Source organism: Haliotis rubra, unplaced genomic scaffold (genome assembly GCF_003918875.1).
Source record: "Haliotis rubra isolate DU_JTF1 unplaced genomic scaffold, ASM391887v1 Scf198, whole genome shotgun sequence".
Lineage (NCBI taxonomy): Eukaryota > Metazoa > Mollusca > Gastropoda > Lepetellida > Haliotidae > Haliotis > Haliotis rubra.
Window position 1 is genome coordinate 1,359,198 of NW_025765980.1, and position 26,017 is coordinate 1,385,214.

The 26,017-nt window shown below is 41.0% G+C and overlaps 1 protein-coding gene across 1 annotated transcript in view; it reads left to right on the top strand.

Annotated features, from left to right (window-relative positions):
- The first annotated feature begins 14,519 nt into the window (after nucleotides 1-14,519).
- Nucleotides 14,520-26,017, top strand: part of LOC124275061 — a 39,802-nt gene continuing 28,304 nt past the window's right edge. Inside the window, exons 1-2 of the mRNA XM_046710533.1 lie at nucleotides 14,520-14,673; nucleotides 23,304-23,512. Of these exons, the coding sequence (XP_046566489.1) occupies nucleotides 23,351-23,512 (162 nt within the window). The 5' untranslated portion in view covers nucleotides 14,520-14,673; nucleotides 23,304-23,350. The remainder of the gene's footprint in view (nucleotides 14,674-23,303; nucleotides 23,513-26,017) is intronic.

Sequence of the window (26,017 nt, forward strand, 5' to 3'; positions counted from 1 at the left end):
GTGAGTTTAGTTTTACGCCGCTTTTAGCAATATTCCAGCAATATCACGGCGGGGGACACCAGAAATGGGCTTCACACATTGTACCCATGTGGGGAATCGAACCCGGGTCTTCGGCGTGACGAGCGAACGCTTTGACCACTAGGCTACCCACCACCCCTCCAGGAGATCGTAATGCAGTTTGGGAAGCAAGTTCCCCTGGAAATGGGAATGGAATTCGACTGCACACTGATCCACCGACCGGGGTGGCGCTGTAAAACATGTAGTGAGCATGAGTCAGAAATGATGGACTTGGCGTATTTAAAACAAACAAACAAACAGACTACTGTTCGAATATTCATTTATGTATATTAGCTGAGTGTTCACACAGCCTCGCCTCAACACAGGGGACAAATATTAAAGTATAACCAACCCGAGTCACGTAGCCAAGAGGTGTAAATACGTTCACATAATAATTACACACAGGTGTATATATTCCTGCATATGAATATGTATACACATATGTACAAGGCATACGCAGTTTCAGATTACACAAATCGTATTGGTTTGAAACATCACTTAATAACAGATTGTTAAATATTAATAGATTTAACCTTGTGTCACAAAAACATCAAATACGACACAATTAACACATTCATAAATATATACATTGTAGTAGAGAATCAATTCCAAAATAATCGAATATAATTGTGCATGAATATACATAATCTCAAGATTTAGATCTATCATCAAGTTCACCAATGCTCAGGTGTATGTAAATATTCATGTTACGATTGGTCCGTTCGTGTACTTGTGAGAACCAGTAGTGTACAGAACATTCGTTGTAGCAGTTTCTCTCAGGGTTGCAAAAATTAAATCACATTCACAAGCAATTTAGTAGTATGCAAGATGCACGGCCGAATCAAACTAAGTCCTTCACGTGATTACCAGTACATATGGAATAGTGTACTATTTATCACTACCAGACTTGGATCCACTTCGAGGTCGTCGCGGTGGTTAAACGTTAGCCGAATGGCTCGTTCCCTTGTGGTGTAAAATATCCGGGTTTGATTCCCTACTTGAGGCGTTATCCGCTCTGACATGAGGTGAGGTGAAGTTGTGTTTTACGTCGTGCTTGAGAATATTTCGCTCATATGACGACGTGCATGCATGTGTATGTGTATGTGCGGCTGCTTGTACTAGCCCAGACTGAAGCTGGTTTTATAGTGCTAGCCCACTGAGATACCATGCCGGAGTGAAGCATGAATACCCCACTCAGACACAGTATACTGACTCCGAGCCGACCAGTCCTTGTTGTACCCATTAATGCCGAGCACCAGGCAGGGACCAACAAGTACCATATTTTAACGTCTTTTGGTATGACGCGGTCGGGGATCGAACCTGCGACCTTCCGCTCTCCGGGCGGTCGCTCTAACCACTACACCACGGAGGCGGTGCTCTGACATGAGTACAGTGTGAAACACATCACCTAAGTATCAAACAACCCTGTGTTGCCTTTGAAATTGGTCTGTTTAAGACGAGGCCAAAATGCAAGTGTAAATCGTATTTTCACTAGTCTTCCGATAGTGTAGCTAAGCAACTCGAACGAGACATGTTTGCTTACTACTTTTTCTGTCAGTCTTGTTCAGTTCCTGTTTGTAGCAAACTTAAAGCACTGAGAGCTGGTTCAGAGTAAAAGCGCTTGCCTGCTCATCACTGATGGGGACAAGTATAATTTTTACATTGCACCAGTGAGGACAAGTATAATTTTTACATTGCACCAGTAAAATTTACTAGTCTTGGACTATAGCTTAAATTTCAAAGGCACCTGTATGTTTCAGGGAAGATTAGACTCCAAGCATCCACAACCTGTCATACAAGAATATAAGTTGCCCTGACTTGTGACTTGCTTGACCTCATGTCATCGTATCCCGATATAGCGTAGATTGATATCAGGCCATCGTATCCCGATAGCGTAGATTGATCTCTGGTCATCGTATCCCGATAGCGTAGATTGATCTCTGGTCATCGTATCCCGATAGCGTAGATTGATCTCTGGTCATCGTATCCCGATAGCGTAGATTGATCTCTGGTCATCGTATCCCGATAGCGTAGATTGATCTCAATTGTATCCCGATAGCGTAGATTGATCTCTGGTCATCGTATCCCGATAGCGTAGGTTGATCTCTGGTCATCGTATCCCGATAGCGTAGATTGATCTCAGGTCATCATATCCCGATAGCCCAGATTGATCTCTGGTCATCGTATCCCGATAGCGTAGATTGATCTCTGGATCATCGTATCCCAATAACGTTGATTGATCTCTGGTCATTGTATCCCGATAGCGTAGACTGATCTCAGGTCATCATATCCTGATAGCCCAGATTGATCTCAGGTCGTTGTATCCCGATAGCGTAGATTGATCTCAGGTCATCATATCCCGATAGCGTAGATTGATCTCAGGTCATCGTATCCCGATAGCGTAGATTGATCTCAGATCATCGTATCCCAATAACGTTGATTGATCTCGGGTCATTGTATCCCGAAAGCGTAGATTGATCTCAGATCTCTGTATCTAAGGTAGCGTAGATTGATTGATCTAAGGTCACCGTATCCTGTTAGCGTAGATCGGTTGCACGACTTGTCTGTGCAAGAATATATATGGGATCGACCTGGACTATTTCTGACTGCAGCTTTTCATTCCCATTGATTCACCTCCCATAAAACATGTATGACAGCGCAACCGCACAAACGATTATGAAATAGGTTAAATAATTCAATGGAAATAAAACTGGAAAAGGGAACATGGTGTGGTGGGCGAGCTGTCTAAGGCGCCAGGCTAGTGATCCAGAGAGTTTAAGGTGCTGGGATCGAGCCCACCTGTGACCGGGTGTAAAAACCTTGGAGTCAACTTTGTGTGCAGACTCTTTCAGTGTTGTCACAACCGCTAGTGTACAGTACACAACCCTGTGCACTTAAACGAACCCACGAATCCGTTGGTATATGACCAGATGGTGGCCACATGAATACGTGCAAACACTAGTTGCGGGTACAGCAACGTGCAGTAAAACGTGGACGAAGCACTGTGACTATGTGTGCCAGTCCACCCAGCTGTGAGAAGGATGGGAAAGCCACATTAGCTTGGTGCGCCTAATGGCAGCATGGGTTGTATGCTCCCTATGATTGAAAAATACGATTTGCCGTTGAGTTTGACATCCATGAGCATGCCTGTAGATGGGATAGACGATAGCGCTATATAAATACCCATATAATAACATGTCACTGATGCATCCATTTTGGAAATGGCCCCAACAATGCATCAAATTAAGAAACGCTTTTCCACTTTATAGCACAAATCGGTTTTAAAGCTTGGCTGAGGCCTGGTTGATATTTTCCTTTTAAAATTCTGCAGTCAAATCTCAAGTCAAATAACATCTGCGAGTCTGATAACCCTTAAGTATTTTAACACTGACCATATCTGCGGGGATGCCTTAAACCAGCGTCCGCATCCGGAACCTCCAGCCATTGATGGACTGTGCACATCACAGGGAGCCATCTTCCAGCGGAAGGTGCCGGCGGCTGCGCAGTGAAAGTACACACGAAGCGGAAGGAATGGTCAGGAGGTTCTCTGTGATCTTCAACATAACGCCAAGGGGAGTGTTTGAATGGTCGGTGGGAACTGACCGAAGACCTTTAAATGTTTGGCGTTATTAAATTGTCCTTTGATTTAATTCCTCTGTAATCATTGCTAAAAGCCGCGTAAAACTTAACTCACTCACTCACTCCTCTGTAATCATTTCATTACGAATGTTTCATCCATTCAACACAGTTGTATTGTAAAATATTGCAGATTGGTGGGTAAAGGAAATTGGTAAGATTTAGTAAATTGTAGTCCCATTTGGGTTGAAAGTGCATCTGTAGCATAGGAAACAGGATATACTTTAAGATATAAATTATAACCAGTAACCAGTTTTATTAAGCAAATAACTGTTTAAGGGACAGGCAATGTATTCAAGGGAGGGGCGGACGAGGCAGAGGTTTGGTTTTTGTTGTTTGTTTGTTTGTGTTCTTTTTTTGTTTGTTTGTTTGTTTGTTTGTGTGTGTGTGTGTGTGTGTGTGTGTGTGCGTGCGTGCGCACAAAAAAATAACACTCATATGTCGCTCAGTAGGGAAGGGTTAAAGAACATCCTCAACATACTTTTGTGTGTGTGATGTGGGGTGGTGGGGTGTGTGTGTGGTGGGTGGGGGCGGGACAGGTGTGTGTGTGCTTTTGCATTTGTCTCTTAGAGGACGGTCATGAAAACACTATACACTACGGGAATGGGGGATAGGGATGGTGTATCCAAAAAGACATGACAAGCATTAGGGAAAGGTTATAACAGATGGCTTGTATCTACATATTGTGCAGTTATGCAACGGAACGCACATTATTAGCCCTTAATCGTTCGTATAGATATTCAAAGTCACGATGCGTTGAGTTTTACTAGCGTGTCACCTTAATGCGGGAATAAATCCCAGAGTGAGGCTTTCCTAAGACGTTTTAATTACTACTCAAGGTAAAACACACTAGCTATCTTTGGATATATCCACTGAAGCGTAGTCACATCGCTGAATCTCCCTATCTGACAAGACTGGCCATATTGCAATTCTATATCACCTGGGTCTCAAGAGGACATGTATACTCAGTGTACGAAACACGCGAGCAGGGTCGTAATGTATCTCCTTCCTGATTGGTCAGCTTGGTGTGACCTTCTTTCTAACTGGACGGACCTGTTCTACGCGTCCTCACAACGTCCCTCGTATTTTTATCACGAGTTCATCTAAGTCTTGGTCTAAAGCCCTTGTCATTGCAATCTTCAAGGAGCGCCCTGTCGCCATCCCGTAAAAAGTAAAGGGGGCGTGCAATTACCTCGGCACGTGTCACTCAGGGCCGAACGGTGACCACAACGCTGGTCAACACAATTTACGATGTGTGGCGCCATCTACACGCAGGTCACAAGGTCGCGGGGGTCAGGTACACAGCACGTTCTGACGGTGGGTTTGAAGTGCTGCGCGTTACGTCAAGTACGCGTCCTACGGTCGAGGGCCTCAATCTTAGGGAAGTGACACTCTATCGTGGTGGCCTTCGCCGGAACATTAGACGAAAGAAGGACAATGTCAGTTTCAGGTAGATACTATCGTGGAATTTTGATCAAGCGACGTCAGTCTTTGAAGAACGCGATAGGTCTTATGTGTCGATTCATCTGAAAACTAACAGGACATATTTTAACTCTGACTTTCTTGTGTTTATTATGAGCGTGCACTGTTTTCTTAGTTAATCTCTGCATGAATCTCTGCACGTCTTAAAGGAGTCATTTGAACTTCAGAGTTTGTATTGCTACTTTGAAGACCCTCTCAGGACACCGTGTCTCACAAAAACAAACATTGTGCCCGTTTCACCGGGGCCTGACAGATCTAGAGTGGTCCCGATCCACAAAACGTTCGTAGCACTCGATGACATTGGTTGGTTTGTTTTAAGCCTATGATACAGTTACCATAGGTCGTAATGTTACGAAGGCTTTGTGAAACGGGCCCCAGATTATTTACTATCTACGACAACCTCGAGGACACCGTGTCTCACATGTCCTGGCTCTGTTGTAATAAATATCCAGGTCCCATTTGACACCGTATTTACGTTTCAGCCTGACACTTGACACATAACTTGTGAGTGGTCGTGTTAGTGAGTGAGTTTTGGTTTAACGCCGCGTGAGTCGTATCACGTGATATTGCTGAATATTGTTAAAACCGGCGTGAAAGCAAACTCACTCATTAAGGGCTTTAGCATTGCAGGAAGGGCTAGGCAATAGGGAAAATGGTGTGGTTCAGGGACTGTGAGTAAGTATGGTTTTACGCCGCTTTTAGCAATATTCCAGCAACATCACGGCGGGGACACCAGAAATGGGTTTCACACATTGTACCCATGTGGAGAATCGCCTTCGGCGTGACGAGCGATCGCTTTAACCACTAGGCTACGTGTACTGCGGCTTGTTATGAGTGACAGTTTTTATGCCGCTTTTAGCGATATTCCAGCCATATCGGGCGGAATACACCAGAAATGGACAGAACACAATGTTCTCATGTTTCGAAGCGAACCCGAGTCTTCCGCCTGACGAGAGAACACTTTAACCGCAGGGCTACTCCGTAATACCGACTCGCGTTCGTGATCTTGCTGTGTTGTTAAATATATATACTTCTTCTGATTCCCAATTGAGAAATGAACTACCTTTTTTAACCCATGCATTACATGAAATGTCTTGAGCTATTGTGCGTCGTCCCGAATAAGAGACACACAGGATTGTACGCCTAGTCAAAATATACACTTACAGCCTTTCACTGCGTAAACATATGCGTTTATTTTTTAACATGTCCTACTTTTGTATTGACATTTAATTTCGTTCGTAGACTCTTGTGAATAAAGCCCACGTGACTCCATAGAAATAAATACGTTGTGCGCGTGCGGCGCATGCGTTGTGGGTTGTTTTGAAGTCGTAAAACGAAAGTTCACAGAGTGTGGCGGAGCATGCAAGTCAGGGTGTAACACAAACACACCCTCCTCGACAAAGATGGTGAAGATAATACACATGTATTAAGTCAGTTAATAAAGTGTTAAGTCACTCAGTGGCCCCGTTTGCGGAGGTTACGTTAACCCAGGAAGACGGGAGTGTGATTTACTGTTCTTTGAGTGTCTACCCTGCATGAAGTGTTTAGAATTAGAGGCTGTGAGTTTGAATAAGATCGCTGAATCATGATGTACAATACACGAAAATTGAAAAGATTTGATGGTTGATTGCAGTTTCATGTGATTACTAGAGACCTAAATCGGTCTCATCTTCACTGATGGATGTGTAATGGGTCTGTTGCTCATGTCTGCCAGATGATCTGGTTGACTTCCCAGTTCCATCGGGGTAGCGCGGGGCAGACAGGTCCCAGTTGACTCATTTCTATCTCCATGGGGGACTCCGAGTCTGAAGAAGTCCCCAGTATTCCATGCTTGTCTCATCGGGGAAATCTAGGGTTAGGGCAGGTCCCCAGTACCCAACGCATGTCTCCACGTGTCCAGGACAGCTATGACATCCGGGACACCATGCTTGTCTTGCTGTGGTATTCCGGAGAACTCTCTAGATCTTTCTGTAACAGAGGTTCCAGTGAAGCAAAGGTCTGTGGCATCCCTGTGTCTCCTTGTGGAGGTTTTCAGGTCAGAACACGTCCCCAGTATGCAATACTTGTCTCCCTATAGAGACTGCAGGTCAGAACACGTCCCCAGTATGCAATACTTGTCTCCCTATAGAGACTGCAGGTCAGAACACGTCCCCAGTATGCAATACGTGTCTCCCTATAGAGACTGCAGGTCAGAACACGTCCCCAGTATGCAATACTTGTCTCCCTATAGAGACTGCAGGTCAGAACACGTCCCCAGTATGTATGCAATACTTGTCTCCCTATAGAGACTGCAGGTCAGAACACGTCCCCATTATGCAATACTTGTCTCCCTATAGAGACTGCAGGTCAGAACACGTCCCCAGTATGCAATACGTGTCTCCCTATAGAGACTGCAGGTCAGAACACGTCCCCAGTATGCAATACTTGTCTCCCCTATAGAGACTGCAGGTCAGAACACTTCCCCAGTATGCAATACGTATCTCCCTATAGAGACTGCAGGTCAGAACACGTCCCCAGTATGCAATACGTGTCTCCCTATAGATATTGCAGGTCAGAACACGTCCCCAGTATGCAATACTTGTCTCCCTATAGAGACTGCAGGTCAGAACACGTCCCCAGTATGCAATACTTGTCTCCCTATAGAGACTGCAGGTCAGAACACGTCCCCAGTATGCAATACTTGTCTCCCTATAGAGACTGCAGGTCAGAACACGTCCCCAGTATGCAATACGTGTCTCCCTATAGAGACTGCAGGTCAGAACACGTCCCCAGTATGCAATACGTGTCTCCCTATAGAGACTGCAGGTCAGAACACGTCCCTAGTATGCAATACGTGTCTCCCTATAGAGACTGCAGGTCAGAACACGTCCCCAGTATGCAATACGTGTCTCCCTATAGAGACTGCAGGTCAGAACACGTCCCCAGTATGCAATACTTGTCTCCCTATAGAGACTGCAGGTCAGAACACGTCCCTCAGTATGCAATACGTGTCTCCCTATAGAGACTGCAGGTCAGAACACGTCCCCAGTATGCAATACGTGTCTCCCTATAGAGACTGCAGGTCAGAACACGTCCCCAGTATGCACACGTGTCTCCCTATAGAGACTGCAGGTCAGAACACGTCCCCAGTATGCAATACGTGTCTCCCTATAGAGACTGCAGGTCAGAACACGTCCCCAGTATGCAATACGTGTCTCCCTATAGAGACTGCAGGTCAGAACACGTCCCTAGTATGCAATACGTGTCTCCCTATAGAGACTGCAGGTCAGAACACGTCCCCAGTATGCAATACGTGTCTCCCTATAGAGACTGCAGGTCAGAACACGTCCCCAGTATGCAATACTTGTCTCCCTATAGAGACTGCAGGTCAGAACGCGTCCCTAGTATGCAATACGTGTCTCCCTATAGAGACTGCAGGTCAGAACACGTCCCCAGTATGCAATACGTGTCTCCCTATAGAGACTGCAGGTCAGAACACGGCCCACTATGCAATACGTGTCTCCCTATAGAGACTGCAGGTCAGAACACGGCCCACTATGCAATACGTGTCTCCCTATAGAGACTGCAGGTCAGAACACGTCCCCAGTATGCAATACGTGTCTCCCTATAGAGACTGCAGGTCAGAACACGGCCCACTATGCAATACTTGTCTCCCTATAGAGACTGCAGGTCAGAACACGTCCCTAGTATGCAATACGTGTCTCCCTATAGAGACTGCAGGTCAGAACGGGTTCCCAAATCTAGACCAGAGCAGGTCCCTAGTCCCTATCATTGCCCTTTGTGGATTCGGGGTCAGATAGGTCCCCATCACCCCAACTTATCTCCCTGATGGAATTCAAGGCAGCCAATCCCAGTATCCCTGTTTGTCTCCTTGTAGAAAGGGCCTGATCTGACCCAAAACCCACACGCGGGGTATGGTGGGCGAGCTGTCTAAGGCGCCAGGCTTGTGATCTAGCGAGCCTGAGGTGTCGGGATCGAGCCCACCTGTGACCGGGTGTGAAAACCTTGGAGTCAACTTTGTGTGCTGACTCTTTCAGTGTTGTCACAACCCCTTGTGTACAGTACACAACCCTGTGCACTTAAAAGTAAACTTGGACAAGGTACTGAGACAATGTGTGCCAGCCCACCCAGCTGTGATTGGGTACCTAGTAAGGATGAGAAAGCCGCAATAACAAGTGGCTGCAAGAGTTGTATACTCCCCGGGGAGCTGAGATTGATAATACGATGTGCCGTTGAGATTGACATCCAATGATCGAGGAAACAAATACCAGCGCCTTGAGCATGTACTAGTTGCGTGGATATGTGCGCTATATAAATATCCAATCCTAATGTTTGTTGTTTAACGCTGCACTCAGTAATACTCCAGCTATATGACGGCGGTATGTTGATAATCGAGTCTGGACCAGACAATCCAGTGATCTACTATATAGAACAAACTTTATGGATAACAACTTCTTTCTATTCGTGAGTGCGAATCTGTATCGAAACGTCGCACTCACGAATAAAAAGAAGTTGTTATCCATAAAGTCTGTTCTATATTGTACTTCCCAATTTCTAAAATGCCACTCAAAGCAGTGATCTTCACAACTGGGATACGACGTCATGTGTCAACCAAGTCAGCGAGCCTGACCACCCGATCCCGTTAGTCGCCTCTTACGACAAGCACGTACGATTTGCTGAAGACCAATTGTAACCCGGATCTTCACGGATCACACGGTAACGAACAGAGTGAAGCTTGAATCTTCTCAAGTGTGCACTTTCTTTTTCCCGATATACATGCATATCACTTTAGCAGACATTTTACTACAATTGCTACCTACAGTCTATGTAGTCTATTACACACACCTGAGTAACCAGCTCATTGTGGAAGACCAGCGTCCCAGGTATAGCGTGACGCCCAACAACAAACAACCCAACACAAGCCGGGCCTATTGTTCGAGGTGTCAAAAAGAAACTGTAAGTAAATACAATGCAAACAACAGTTTATTAGAGACAAGATGAGCCCTGACAACAAAGGCCAGCCAGACCTTGTTATGCTTACAGTGGACGCTTGGGTGCTGAACAGCGGCAACTGATTGTATTAAGGTAGACAAACACAACCTAGAATAGATCAATACTTCGAGAGGACGTGTTTGTTTTATTTCACGAAAACCTTAAATCTTTTTTATCTCACGAAAACCTTAAATCTTACAGATGCTTGTAAGTCTTAGTTAAAACATGGCACGGGTATGGGTTTATTATCGGTTTAGTGTTACATACGAGCAGTACCGGTTTTAGCTGCGACAAGAAATGTAAGTAGGTGTTGTAATGGCCCATTGGGGAATACTGAAAGTTTGAATTTTAAGTTTAAACCACAAAGTTAGTATAGTTTAAACACACATATTTGTATATAGGGGATTGTAAAAAGCACACTCACTGGCCTGTAGCTTTCTGCTCAGTGCATTAATATCAGCGGTTAAATATACATGCTATATTGTGTTGATGCAAGGAACATCCTTCATGAGCGTCTATTTTGCATGGGACACCTGTAACAGTACATGTGTATTGAAGACTGCAGATGACGAGGCCAAAATTGTGACATTACTAGGTGGTATAACCCCTGTTGTAGAGAAAATGAGCCTTGATATTTGGGATGCATTCAAAACATGTGTATGTATGTTTTGAATGAATATATATCACGAGACGTAGGCTCCTGGAGCCTGCGACCATTGCTTTATCTGCAGAGAGTGGCTTCTCTAGATAAGCCGAATCTTTACTTTCTCTACATAATACCTCTGTAAATATGTTATGCTAAATCAATAACGAATCTATGTCACTCTCCGAAGTTATTGGATAACATAGAATGAATGAGTTTATTTCTGTAAGTAGGCCATCGGCCCATGTACAATCATATGATACAAATTTTCATGTTTGACAAGGCAATATACATGTTATACATTATGTACATACTTTCGATCTGATCACGAGGGCATACTTAATAAACTGCACAGTTTTAGAAGAATACAGGTAACATGGCATTGCATTATTTCTTTTCATTCCTTAATTATGATAAACCGGTCATTTCAACACATGCATTACACTTGCGACGGTAAATGTAGTGATGTGGCGATCGTTGGTCGAAAAGGTAAACTTGAGGGGTTTTTGGAAGCATTTTCAATTGAAACCTCTTTTTTTAAAACCAGGAAATATTGCAAATATGAACCGGGGGAAGCGCCACTATAATGTGTAGACGTTAAGTACTTCAGTTTTGACACATTTACCAGTATAACGAAGATAATACATAACAGCACATAAGACTGTGATAATCAAACAGTGTTCGTTATCTTCATCAAATATTCAACGTCGCCATACAATGCACGGGCCGCTCTCAAGCCTCTCCTCGTTCGCTGGTAATCCCCAAGTTTGACGGGTAAGTACAGAGCCGTGCAGGTAGAACCGTTGTTATCTGCTGCAAATAGATATGGTAGATGAAATAGCCCCGTCACTGTGTGGCCAGCTGGGAGGGTCGGAAGGGTAGATAGGGTTGGGGTAGATTGGGTAGTTGTGTATACGGGTGGGGGCACCAGCGTTAAATCAAGCTGCAAGATACGTAAACTGCAGCGTCAAAGAAATTATACACTTGAAACTTTGACTTCACCGAAACAATACAAACGCCATCAAAACGTTACTCGTCTGTAAAATGTCACCGAAAAACTGAAAACGTAAGACGCAAAACACACCTGTGATACCTGCATCGAATACAACTACATTGAACAACTATTTCAAGTTGGTTTAGGTTTAGCCATCTTCAAACATGGGTGTACTGTTTTACCGACTGGCAGTTTCTATTGTACAACAGTGTACGCCATACCTCGAGTCCCAAGCAACCATATCAGAAGAGGCTTGGCAAGATCTGAAGTCCCTGCTATATGTCACACCGTATACTCCCCACCGTAGACTGTGTAGAGGGTAGATTGACCCATAAATCTCTCTAAATAACTTGATATTATTTCAGTCCACCTGGCTGATTAGGCTTTAACGTAACGTTATTTGTGAATGGATATGTCCTTTAAGGGACGGACCGAGAGCTGGGCGAAAGAAAGTATCCAATTAAATATTTAATTTGGCCGAAAAATTAAAAATGTTGCAAACACTTTACTGGTCTGAAATCAGTCACAGAAACATTGTAAAGGACCGAGACACGAATGTGATGCCCGTAGCAGATACATCTCCGTCCAATAACCATTTCATGTTCGCTTCTTCCACCATCAAACATGGGGAGACTATAGTTCGCATTAAAAATGTATTAGTCCACTTAGAATCGAGTATAGCTTGCATTTATTATATGTATATACTTTTACGACATTGGACTTTCTGTTGGATTGGGATTAACCGGATTTTACCGTTTGATGCGTCCAAATAAAAGTAATATTTGATAATATGAATAACAGTGTATTCATGGGCGCAGTATTAGAGGGTGTTTTGTTCCACGGCTCAATTGATTTCTCACGTCCATAATTATACCTTGCCTCTGTAACATTATAACGGTTTCAGGTCGACGACCCGTCTCGTTGATGACCAAAATAACAGGTTCGTAAACGGTAACAAAAATAGAAATTAAGCTTAGAGTACAATTTGGAACGTTCTGTAGAGACAGGTATAAACTAGAATTCAATATGAAATCATTAGCCGGGGTCGATGAAGTCAGTAATTACTGTCAAATTAGAGTAAAGGTTACTATGGTAACCCCCATTAAACCACCCGAAATGGCCGTTTTCAGTCTTGCCTTTGTTTGCGTGGAATTAAACCACACAGACTCCGCTGTGGACTGAGGGTAGTGGGTCGCGCGATTGACATTTAAAAGGTTTTCTGAATGAATGAATCGTTTTAAACTTTACAAAACGACAAAATTGCTACTTCTCTTTAATTTTATCGTTCTATGGGGTAATCAGTATTTACGCGTAATGTTTATGCAGAACGCATGTTGAAGAGATGTAAGGATGTAAACCTTTAGCCGCTCAACAAGGGCTGCATTTAATGACGGATAATCCCTGGGTCAATATTTACTCGACTGACTATAAGAGAGAAAGTTTGTAGGACTTATCCCGCTTTATGTTTTGAAGTTTACCGCTTTTAGAACTAAAGTAAACAGAAAACAAATGGTGCGTACAGTTTTCCCAACGATTTATCTTCGGTCTAACTCACAGATCAACACTGTCGTTCAAGGTGGTTAATCAACTCGGGTAATAGTGCATTAGGTCAAGGCTGTGCGGATACAACTTTAAAATACGATAAACATTTTTTTTTTAAATTTGCATTCGCAATGAACACTACGCTTTGAATGTCACGTTGCCGATGAAGATCGGGGTTATACTCTGTACACTGACAAGGACACACTGACTTATACGTGAATTCAGATATTTGTTTTATTTAAAACGATTTTCCCATGACTATTTTGAAACACTATTCGAGAAGAAAATACTTGATAATGCGACAATCTCATCAAATATAAAATTATCATCTACTCTCATAATTTATTTTTCATGTACACTCCTAATTTGAATCTATTTTTCTTTTACTAAAGTCTTCTAATTTTCCCACTATTTCTAAAGTTTGGAACAATACAGGGGCGTAGGAACGGTTTTCAGAGTGGGGGGCTAATTTATGAAAAGTATTGAAAATCAAAATGAAATTGTAGTTATGGTAAGGTAGATATGGTTTCGTCTTGAAAACCCCCTTTTCCTACTCCCCTGCAATAATTGGTATGAAAATCCATATAAAAAATGGTTATTTTACTGAAGGTTTCATAATTTGCAGTAGGTTTTAAACATAGAGTGATGGAAGGCTTTTACTGAATGAACCGATTTTACAATTAAATTGATCTTTTCTAAAAGCACTTAAAGTATCGTAAACCCGTAACGATCCTCGGTTACAACTAACAACACGGGGATTGTTGTATTTCCACGCTGGGTCTGCCATCAAAACATATAAAGTATCAATCAAAGCGTCCACTGGGCTATACGAGAGGAAATGCGTTTCCTGTGGCCGGTTAAGGCTGTGTGCCCGTCACGCAAATGTCAGTATAGTAATGTGTACCCCGTCAATGGAGACGCACCTTGGCCTAATCACCGCCGCCACCTGATAACGGGATCCCGCTCAGGTGAGAGTATCAAAGTCCAACTTCTACAGGTGATGTGATATAGTGTGTTTGGATAATAACAGTTTGAAATAACATCTGTGATATGCAAAAATGATGTTTGCAAGTGCATCCCAGTACCCACGGAGGTATTAAGGCGCACTAACTTGCCAAACAATACACAATACCTTTCGTCTACGTCACGTATTGTTCCCCACCGTGAGTCATGAGATATCCCTCCGCGCTCATTTGCATAGCCCCTGATGGCGCTAGTAGGGCTTGTTGATTAGCGGACGACATCAAACAGCCACAACAAGTGGGAAACTTCGCCAACTTTCGTGAGAGTGGATATTACTGTGTTTTGTGTTTCGTGGAAAAATTGGGTAAGTTGTGTTTTTGTGATTTAAGCGTATTTCATAAGCGCTACCTGCACGTGGGAAGCGGTGTTTGTGTAGGACGTAAACCTGGTAAAACGAGCCGACGATGAGCGTAGTCCGATGCCAGGTAGTCGGAACGCCCTCTCAGGTGAATTACTACGACTACCTTTCGAATCGCTTACAAACTACGGCAATTCTGCAAAATGGAATATTTCAGTGTGTTCGATATTTATTTTGGTCAGTGTTTTTCTCACGTGTGTTATGTTTACAGGTCATTGTTTACGTATATTGTTGAGAACCGGGACTACCTTTGGCCCGTGAAGCCAGGTAGGCAGATCCAGGTAGATGCGATGGTCCTATAGTCTGTATCGCAAAACTCGGACACGCTTCTGTGCAATATTTTCTTTAGGAATGCTGTATTTTCGTTAGTTATTTACTGAATCTGTTCATTATAATATATGTGCATTATATGATATTTACGTTGATGATATTTACCATAAAACGTGGTCACTTGAAGCAGAAAATCAGAAAGTAAATTTTTGTCATGCTTGCAGATGGAAAATAATATTGTTTAGATGAAACACAACTACTACGTGTAGGTGTCGATAATACTATTTCCCAATGAAACGAGTTTATCACCATTTTATGTACTTTTGAATTATTTGCATTTTGTAGACTGAAATCCTGTCTTTTTATTCACATTTGTTTACACTTTGTTTTGTCGATCATATACAAAAGCAGTTTTCAGAACGGGACTGTCCTTTAGTTTTGAGTTAATGGTTTTTTATAAAAGGTAGTAATGCTTGTTAAAATGATATAAAATTAGATCTTTCTGCCATGTACTATGATGCAGGTGAACCGTCACTTTCGTTGCTATTCCTAATTTTATGACAAAATGGCAACATTAATAATTTTGTTTTGTACCATAAATTGTCCTCAGAATTGAAAGTGTTCATAAAGTTATAAGCAACACAAAAGAAACCATATTTGTAGTTTAATGTTTTTGTATTGGTTGTATTAAGTAGTGGGCTATGTTTGGTATGTGACTAAAAATTAAAACCACAACATGCTCACAATGTATATGTTCCATTCTAGAAATAAGACCGTAATTTTTATTTATTCACCATGTCCACATTTATTATTGAGTTCCTGTTTGATGGTTATTGATTTCATCCTCTCTGTTTAACATCCTCAAGAAAATGCAGGAGGTTAAATAAAAACCCTTTCTACCTGTGTAATAACACCATATATAGTACTTTTTCTTAACCCTGTGATATCAGCTGTGTGGTGTGTAATACTTCCTTAATCAAACATACTTGATAAATCCAGTACACGTGTAAAATGTTGACCTGGTGCATGTTGTGAGAGCAGTCTGATTACAGGTAGATATTGAAGGATGAATATGGCATCCCTATGGGAGTCCCACCTACATATCCTCATCAGCCATTCTGCTCATCAACTCACACAATTCCCAAAGAGAGGAACATACACCCAGGTGTTGAGTCTCACTGTGCTGCTACCCTGGTGTATGGGGACTGGGGTTGGGTAATTAGCCCAGGTGTACAGCGTAGCTACTGGACAGCCGGTCAGGTGCATGGGGACACCGAAATCTGGTTAATTAACCTGGGTGTGTGGTACACCTATGAGTCAGCTGGCTATCAGTGTAGCGAGATTGCAAGTTAGGGCATGAGCTATATAACTCATAACACCTCTCTATTGTACCCTGCTGTAACACATTGGGGAACATTGTTCAAACATTTCTTTACAAAAACTGCATTGCAAATTGGGCAAGTATTATTGATCTGTGGGCTGCTTTGTCAGATCTATTCATCTGATGGTAATTTATTTAAATTAGTGAGACAGGTTTTTGTCAAGTGTTTTTGTTTGTTTAGGTGGCTTATGACAAATTCCTTCATCTAAATGTAGGAAATGTAAATTTGAAAAATAGTCTGTTGTCTGCTTGGTGTTTAATAAAGGAACACACAGCCTTGGTCATATTGACATTTTGACACATTAAAATTGTATATAATGGTTTTAGAATTTGAATGTGGACGATAGTAGTTATGAACCAATCCCTCTGATCTTGCTGAGAAGGTTTTTTAAGTGTCGCATTAAAACACAGAATTTTTTTAAAAACAACCTGTTGATAACAGACTACTTATGGCTGAGAAAAGGAGAGTTTGTGAGTCAGAGATAAAAGGTTCTGTTGGAAGAAATATCAAATTTCATGTTAATTGGACAGAAAAGTATATTGTTGGAAATAGTTGGAATGGGACTAAAAGTTGACAAACAGCCTTATCAAGATGGAAATCCCATTTTGTGACGAATCTCCAGGGGGTATTACATGCAGGCAGCTAGATGATAGAAGCAAGGTCTGATTGGGTCTATTTTGTGTCTCAAGTTTACTTCAGTTCTTTGTAGAAGCCGGTAAGATATTGGCACGGCCAAGGGACATGTGATCGCAGGATTGGCCAACTCAAACTGTGGCTTTCGTGTTTGTCGGTATTGAAGGCAGATTGTTTTCAAAAGATCATGCATATGAGCAGAGTGGTTCATATTTTCATGTATAGAGTTCAAAGTAAACTTGTGATATTGGTTTATGATTTTGGTGTGTGGTTGTGTGGAGCAGGTTAGCAGAGAGCATACAATCTCCATGCTGATCTTCAAGTGCAGAGACATAGCTGAGGATTTCACTTCTTGCTTGGGATGCAAATAATAGATATTTTATACCTTCAATACCCTCTGATGTTCATTTGCATCACAGTAGTTCTACAAAAAATTCACGCATTTTCATGGCCAAACTCTCTCACAAGGAATGAATATGCTAGTATGAACAATGGATTACCAAATAGTCCTGTAGGCCTGAAATTCTCTTTCAAAAGTTTATAAATGGTGATATTTATTGATGTCAAGTAATACAAGACAAATCTTATAGATAACAAATTCTTTATGTATTTGCCACAGCGTTTCTGGTCTAGTTCTTGCCCCTTCTCCAGGTGGATGAAGAATGGACAAGAACTAGCTCTGATACGTCATGGTAAACAAATAAAGAAGTTGTTATCCATAAGATTTGTCTTGTATTGCTACACCAACTTCTAAATGCCTTTGAAGAATTTGATACCAAGTATATGGGAAGTTATCATGGGTATGCAAGTTTCTGCATACAGTTTTCTGTTTGATCTGTCACTGAATATTTCTGAATGTGGTTGAAACTTTAAAAAAAATTAATGGTTATGAAGAAATAATATTTATATTCTGAGCCCTGATGCCCTCTCTGTTTGACACTCTAAGTGGTACAGACCTCTCTGTCAGTGCCGTGAGGATAAAAAGACTTATTACTTCAAAAAGTAGACATGGGTATAGTGAAATATTGTTCACAAAAGTGTGTGACTTGTATGGCACAAAAAACATGAACCGTGCTAATGTGATCTGGAGGGGTTGTTTGTAGATTTGGATGATTTGACATGAAGGGCCTCAGTAAGTAAACAAAGCTACCTGGACACGCACTAATGTGATATGGAATATAATTCTGTCCTGGTCTGACTTGGTCCGAATTGGCCCCTTGCCCACACAAATGTCAACATAGGGTTGTCACATGTAGAAAGTTTGACCAGTGTCATTGGGAATGGGATTGTTGTTAGCCAGGGCTTAGCATGTTAATAACAGCCCAAACACAAACCCAATACAAGTTTGCTAAATTGAAACTTTTCTACCCTGACATTGATAAGGCTAGATCTTGTCAAGACATGCTATCCTCTCTTATCGTTGAAGATTTATGGATTGTATACCCTCTTACGTGGTGATTTCCGAAGGATTAGGCACTGGGGGCTTCTCTGACACACTCAAATAAGTGGGTTTGAAAGGCGGCTAAGTATGATTACTATCAGCTTGGGTCTCTCTAACATTACAGACATTGCAGCTGTGCTATCTGCAGTTGGTGGAGGACTAATTGTGCCCTAATGAGACGCTCTCAATCAATTCTCATTCTCTTCTTCAAACAACTTCGCATTTGTTTTGTCTTTAATGACAGCTATCATTCTTTTTTTCAAACATGGTTGATCGAAACAAAACCCTTTGATGATTCAGGTGTATTTTTGTAAATGTGAAAAACAGGATTGCATTTAGGCCATACCTGCAAACTAATTTGGTTTGTTGTTTTGATGACAAATATTGTGTTTGTAGTTAAATGACACTGAGCATTGGTGAAATGATTTGCTACAGTGGCAGGTAAGATTTATTGGAGCAGATACAGAAAAACCTCACTTTTATTTAGACAGACAGACACTGCTCAAAGGAGGTTACAGAACAACCAGTTCTTTAATATTACTAAAGTTAATCTTCAAAACACAAAAGAAATGTAACATATAAGTGTTGATCCAGATTTTCCTTAATCCAGACAGTTTCACTAGGAATGGCACATCTGTATTGTTATGGTGTCATTGTGTAACCAAAATAATGGCTGTTTTCAGTCTTTCTTGTGGTTATCTATGAATCATAGTCCAACTACGTGAGGATCATCTTCACAATGTCATCTAGAAAGTAGGTAGAGCGAAAAGCATCAGTCCGGGTTGTAGTGTGTGTCTGCTAAGCCTGCTATGTAGGCCAACGCTGCTGCTTCACTTCCCCTGATGTCACTTTGTTGAGACATGATGAAGCAGAATCTGTCGGACCATTACCTGAAAATACCTGTAATTTACATCATGACTACACAGGTGACACCTGTTGACGACCGCGTTTACCTGGATAATGATACACAAAAGTGTGTGCTGTGGATGGTTTGAGTGCATTCTGTTGTTGCCTGATCTTCAGATTGGCCATAACAGTAAACCTGCCAAGCTTAACTTAAGTACTTGTATTATGACTACTTTTAAAAGTTGTCTATGACTCATAATTCAATATAAAACATTTTTTAAAGTAAACACTAGTATAATTTTACATTAGGTACATTTGGGTACAAGGATTAGTCACAATGTTTAGCATTTATAATGTAAACAGAACACTTGTAAACATGGTAAATGTTTACCTGATTTCTACATCTACCAGACCAGATGCGTAGGGACTACCTCATTATTTATTAGTTGCAGGTAAATATTACCTTTTTTATGCATGGTATTCCGAATGTAACATATGTTATATTTGGGATTACACTTTTTAGTAAAGTACAGATTCTAGTACTTTTGTTGGGTTGAGTCCCATCCAGGATTTGAACCCACACCCTCAGAGTCAGGCACCTAATCACCAGCACACAAAGTCAGACGCCTAGACCGCTCAGCCAATGTCCTCCTCTAGGCATCTGACTTTGGCATTGTGTATTTCATGGTATTCCGAATGTTTCAAATTTTTACGATGGTATGTTCTATGGTCATGATGGGATTAGTATGTAATTAATTTCAATCTCAGGTGACCTGCACATCACCTGATCAATTGGCAGTAATGACGAGGCCACTGACTAATTAACGATGTGTCATACCTGTCAGGGAGGGTTTGTTAGTCCAGTCTTAATCCCCCGGGAGGAATTTTCCGTGTAGGTAATTACAAACTGACTATTCAGGATAATTGTCATTCCAGCATTTCCATTGGTCAAACTAGCTGTGGCAGGCATTTTATTAATCACAGTAATTGATTTTACCTCAGTGTTATCACATACACAGGATTCTTGTCGTAGCTGGGATATATAATCTTGACATGTATCAACATCCAGCCAGCTGAAGAGTAGTGATTAATATATGAGCAATGTCATCATTTGTCTAATGCATTTGGGGGCCATTTTGGTATAGTTCTCAACATTAGTTTTATGATACTGAAAAAACCTGTAATAATAATGATCATTTTGGGAATATGTTACTTGTTGTCACAGGTGAATTATACATATAGTCATTTAGAGAAAATCTGTAGGTTAGGTATGTTGTGCTGTAAATAATATATGGCGTCTATTCCTGAATGTGATAATTTCAGTATAGTGGAGATAAAAATACAAACCCAGCACATGAAAAATAGATGAGAAGAAATATTTGTAAGGAATAATAGAAAATATACTTCATGAACAACTGAAAAGGTATTCTAGATTTTAAGTCATGAGATCTTAAAATAACCAAAAACCAGGTTCTATAGATAAAACCTCTGTTATCTCCCGGGGTTCCAGGATTACATCATGTGTTGTCAGGTGATGGTAGTCAGTATGGCATGTGATAAGGAAGATAACGGCTAATATCACATTGCAGATCAATGCCATAGTGTACTTTATCAGCTCTGATGATACGTTGTCATGGTTATTTGACTAATGCTTACATATACTGCTTATGTAATACTGATTTTTGTGTCTGACCTGAGAAAATATATTCCAGAATTCAGCCGTGGGGACAGGTTTGTTGGTTTGCATTTGTGCACTTTGGTATGGGTTAAAATTGAGTTGCCAGAATAGATATTTAACTGTTTTCAGAGTGATTGAAATGGATAAACAATGGATTTTTACTTTTAAAATTACTAAGTACCTGGGTTTATCAGTTTTTTCAATCTGAATAAATCTGTTATGTGTGAAGAATATCTGAATTTTTCTCTTCAAGCCATTCCAGCATTGTTGAAGATTTATCCTCAGTTTTTGTTAATGACAAATGTGTGTTGCTATTACCTAGTTGCTTAAAGAAACATTCTGGTGTCCCCCGCCGTGATGTTGCTGGAATATTGCTAAAAGCGGCATAAAACCAAACTCAGTCAGTCAGTCAGCTTAAAGAAACAAATAACATGGGAAAATCCTTTTAGGGTTGAATAATTTCTTTAAGTGTCATTTAGAGGTTGTTGTGATGAAACGAGGAGAGTTCTGTGGATATACAACTGTTTTAATAGTGATATGAGCGATGATTCGGTATAGCTACTAATACCGTTATCAAGCAAGTGATAATCATCATTTGCATGATAACAGTGTTAGTATCTACACCGAAACGTCACTCATATCAATATTAAAGGAGTTGTATATCCATAGAACTCGCCTCGTTGTTTCAGGGTTGAATAAATTCATACAGAAAGCTTTCACCGAGTGGTACCGGGTACACATTTGTTGACTGTTGGGTTGTAACTTGACGATTCTTTGTCCTGTGGGTATGGTATATTGTACAGTGTAGATCATAGCCAAGGGGTGCATCTTTGTACGCCGGTCGTCGCCAACCCACGCTTGCCATGTCTGTGTTACACCCATCCCATCACGTCACTGTGTGTCAGAGTGGGTGGACCCTTGATATATGTCTTGACAAATATACTAGTGGAGAGCTTTAAGAAGTGAAGTACATCATGTGAACTTGCAGTAAATGGGTTTTTTATATAACCTGAACTATGTTATACCTGAACTGTCAGCTGACTGGTTCTAAGAATTCCTGATCCGGGTCCTTTCAGCTAGTTCAGGTGGGATTGATTCTCATAAAGAACTGTCATTGAGTTATTTTTAGAGCCATTTTGACAGGCACGCGTAGGGTGTCATGCCCTTGGTGCATGTGTTGTATGGGAGCACGATGCACCTGCACGGACTGAGAACGTCAACATGTCTGTATGATAGTGATGAAGCATATTTCCTTTTCAAGGTGATAACTTGCTTGTGGAAGAAGCTTGGGTGGTGAGGATGGCCTACTTGATATTATCAGGTCTTGCTTCACTGGTTCTGCACCAGGTCAATAGCTCTGCTTGAGTGAACCTGAAAGGGACTGGAACTATTTTTCTGGCGTATTCTTCCACCTGGCTAGCTGATGGTTCGCTAGGCAGTATTTAGTCATGGCAGCTTGTCTTAAAGTTCTATGTAAGACCGCTCGTGCCAACAGAAAGAAATATTTTATGATTGTTCGCTAGGTACAAAATATAAAAAATATATTGTCATTAAGACCAATTATTAAATGGCTGAACACACATAATCTTCAGGATATTTCCAAGCTTTTGTTGGTGAAAACAGGGACTGACAATGCGTATATGAATTCTTAGCATTTATACAGAAAAGTTCTTACAAAAAGACATAAATGATATTTTGTAAAAGTTGAGACTCTATGCTGCAAATAGCATTCCTTGAATCATGGAAAAAGATTTATGGCTATAGAAATAAGTGTTTTGTGAAATGGGAGAATGATCCTGCTGAGTAGTATAGAAAGGCAAAGAAAATATAAGAAGTAGAAGAAATATTGTAAGCAGGTGACAGCAACATGCTAAGCCCGGGTGCTGCGGCTATCAAAGTTCCCCTTGCTGTGCCCAATGCTTTAGATATCAGTTATGGGAACCATAGACGATACATGCATGTGGTTACCTAGATATTATCACACAATCTCTCACCTTGCCGTGCTAGTACAACCGTCTTCCTCAGATAGTATTACATGGTGCCAACTCCATGTATAAATGGCCGATTGATTTATTGAGATTATTTTTGAGCACTTAGTTTGATAATGTGTGATGGAAATAGAATGGGGTAGTTAAAGCAGGGTGAGACCATTAACTGCTGGAAAAGGCTGGTCAGTAAAAGGTATTGATTTTCTTCATGTTTGTATTTTGTTACATCAACATTGCCATTCTTCAGACAATTCAGTATCATTTTTTGTGCACATTTCTTTTTTTTTTGTCTTGCTGTGTTTTCGTTTATTTTTAATGTCATGTTTGTCGTGTTTCAGATTGATATGGATTTGACGTAAGCAAGCTTCTCCTAATTCCTTCCAAGATGACGACCATCATTGATGACTTGGAGAGTTATCTCCCCGCCAACTGCCCGAACCCATACTATGACACCTGGGACAGACACAACAGTATTGCATTCTCCAAGACCAAGGGTTTACGCAATGCACCTGGAGAAAACAACTGCTTCCTGAACAGTGCTGTGCAGGTGAGCTTCATTACAAGTGTTCCTGTGTTAGATCCAAGCAGCGTCTCTTAGTGAAACCTATTCTGTCTTAGTCCCTGAACCATATTATTTTCCATTTTGCTCTTCCCAATATCTATTGCAAGGGCACTAAATGAAGCAAGTCTAGATTCTCCAAAGGTTCTGAATCTGCCATCTCGCTGGTTTCCTTATCGTAATAGATCTTTTTGTTTCGATTAAATTTATACTATTTTCAGAGACTACGGGTTAGTCTTAATCTGCTTTAATGCATATTGTGTTTTTCAGTATTTCATTTAATTTTACTCAACAGATTCTTATTATCCTCTTTAATCAGTTCTTTTTAAAACTGAATAAAAATGAATACAATATATATTTTGGTATCCTTGTTGAAATTACGTTAATGATGTCATCGTTTTTTGCATTTTTTGTGAATAAGTCAATGAGCAAACTTTACCTCGGTTGAATGCAATCAATTCTGCCAAAGAAGTTTGCTGTTTTAATGTTTCTTGTTGTTTGTACATGCAGTAGTCCTTAGTGTTTTGTTGGAACAGTCAAATAAACCCGTGGCAGTGTGATGGTGGTTGCGAACGTGGATGCCACCGTGACCTAGCTTTTGTGAGGGCCAAAGTTAATATTTATCGAAGGGCTGACTCTGAACATCAGGATTTGCACATTGACACAGTGGAAACCTGGATCAAGTCCACAGACATCACACGCTTTTTCATAGCGACTTACTCTTTGTCGGAACCTCTGTGTTGCCGGAGTTGGTTACCATGGCCCTGTCATCCCAGGGCCCTCTCTTCACCATCATGGCTCCCTGGATTGTGTTAAGTTCGGATTTACATGTTTTAAGAGAATGGCTCGCATCTGGACATGTGCAATTCTGTTTGCATAAGAGGTTCTTCAGTTCATGGGATCGTATTTTTTATGTATGCCAATACAGAAATGTATTCCATTTGCGATTAACATTTGTGTGTGTGTATCTATTTTCCATTCTAAGGTTATGAAAAAAGGGATGACCCGTTAGTGGCTTTGGAGTTATGAAATATTTTATGAAGCTGGTATTAAGGAACACCTCAAACATCCCCAAATACTGTTGATATATACCTTTTTCTATTCTGCGCCTTATCTCCACAGCATGGCTTTGTTTATCTGGGACTGCATGATTTAGTTGGCACACACACACCTTAAGTCAAGCAGCCACTCATCTTGGCTCCATTGTTTTTCTGTGGTCGGAGACAATGGGTAATTAAATCCTTTGTTTAGAAGAGGAATTGGCCCTGGGCTCTTCCCAAGTCCTGACTCTGATAGTGCAAGTCTTCTGCAAGATAAGGTTTGCAATTACCAGCATGCCGTGTCAGAGGTGGCTGATACTAACTAGCCTGGGACTTTATATACTACTAACATTGATAGGGATACAGCTTAATAATACATGACCATTTGGTAGTATCATGTAATAATAGCAACACATTTTAGTAGTGGTTTATAATTTTTGATTTGAATGGTTCTTTGTAAAATAACATCTGCGGTGAATTGCACTTGGAAAGCAACAAACAGCTCATGTATTATATCTTTTGGATAAAATATTAAGTTAACTTGTTTCAGAGTTCGATTTTAATTGTAAGTTGGTTTTAGATTATTAATTGTATCATGTTTATTTGACGAGAGTCTCAATCACAGGAGAGATAGAAGCCTGTTATAGCTTCACTCATCCAGTCAGAAGTTATCTTGGCTGGGAAATGTTGCACAGTCATTGTAATCGTGGCCTCTGCTCTTTATTAGAAATGCCATATGATAACAGTGATAATGCCCTACTAGCTATATAACCCCGTGTTATCTCCTGGCAGAACCTAGGTTACCCAATAGGCTGTACACGTTTCTAGTGGTAATTCTAGCCTTCATGTAAGATACATGCCCTGGTTGTAATGCTAATTCCCTCTTCATTGTGCTGCCACACTCTATAAAGCATTCACCTACATTGTCCCAGGCTCCATGAGTCACCCCCAGGTTGTGCCCCCACTCCCCCTAGGTCACTTTATGACCATCAACTAAACCTTCAGAATCCATTTGTCAGGGATTTGTGGACCCATAAAGCAGAAATTGTACCTCCCTGAAGCATGTTGACAACATACACACACTTCACCTACCTCCTGGAAAGATATTAACACCCAAATGGTCATTCTCAAATGTGTTAAATGGACATAATTGCTGTTCATTTGGCATCATGTATTATAGACATGGACCTACAGAAGGGCTGTATTTGGTCTACACCTCCATAAGGTGTCACTTGAGTTACAATGGAGAAACTCCTTAACAATGTGTCACTGTTTATCTTTATACTTTCTTAAGAATTCTGTAATGCTGTATATGGTTTCATGGTAGACTGAATTTAAAATGTTTTGGAAAAATATATCTGAATGTATGGCTTCTATTGCAAGTTTCAAGTCCCTATGCTGATGAAGGAAGTATTTCAGTTGTTCTCAGGTTTTTTTGAGTCATAGCATCTTT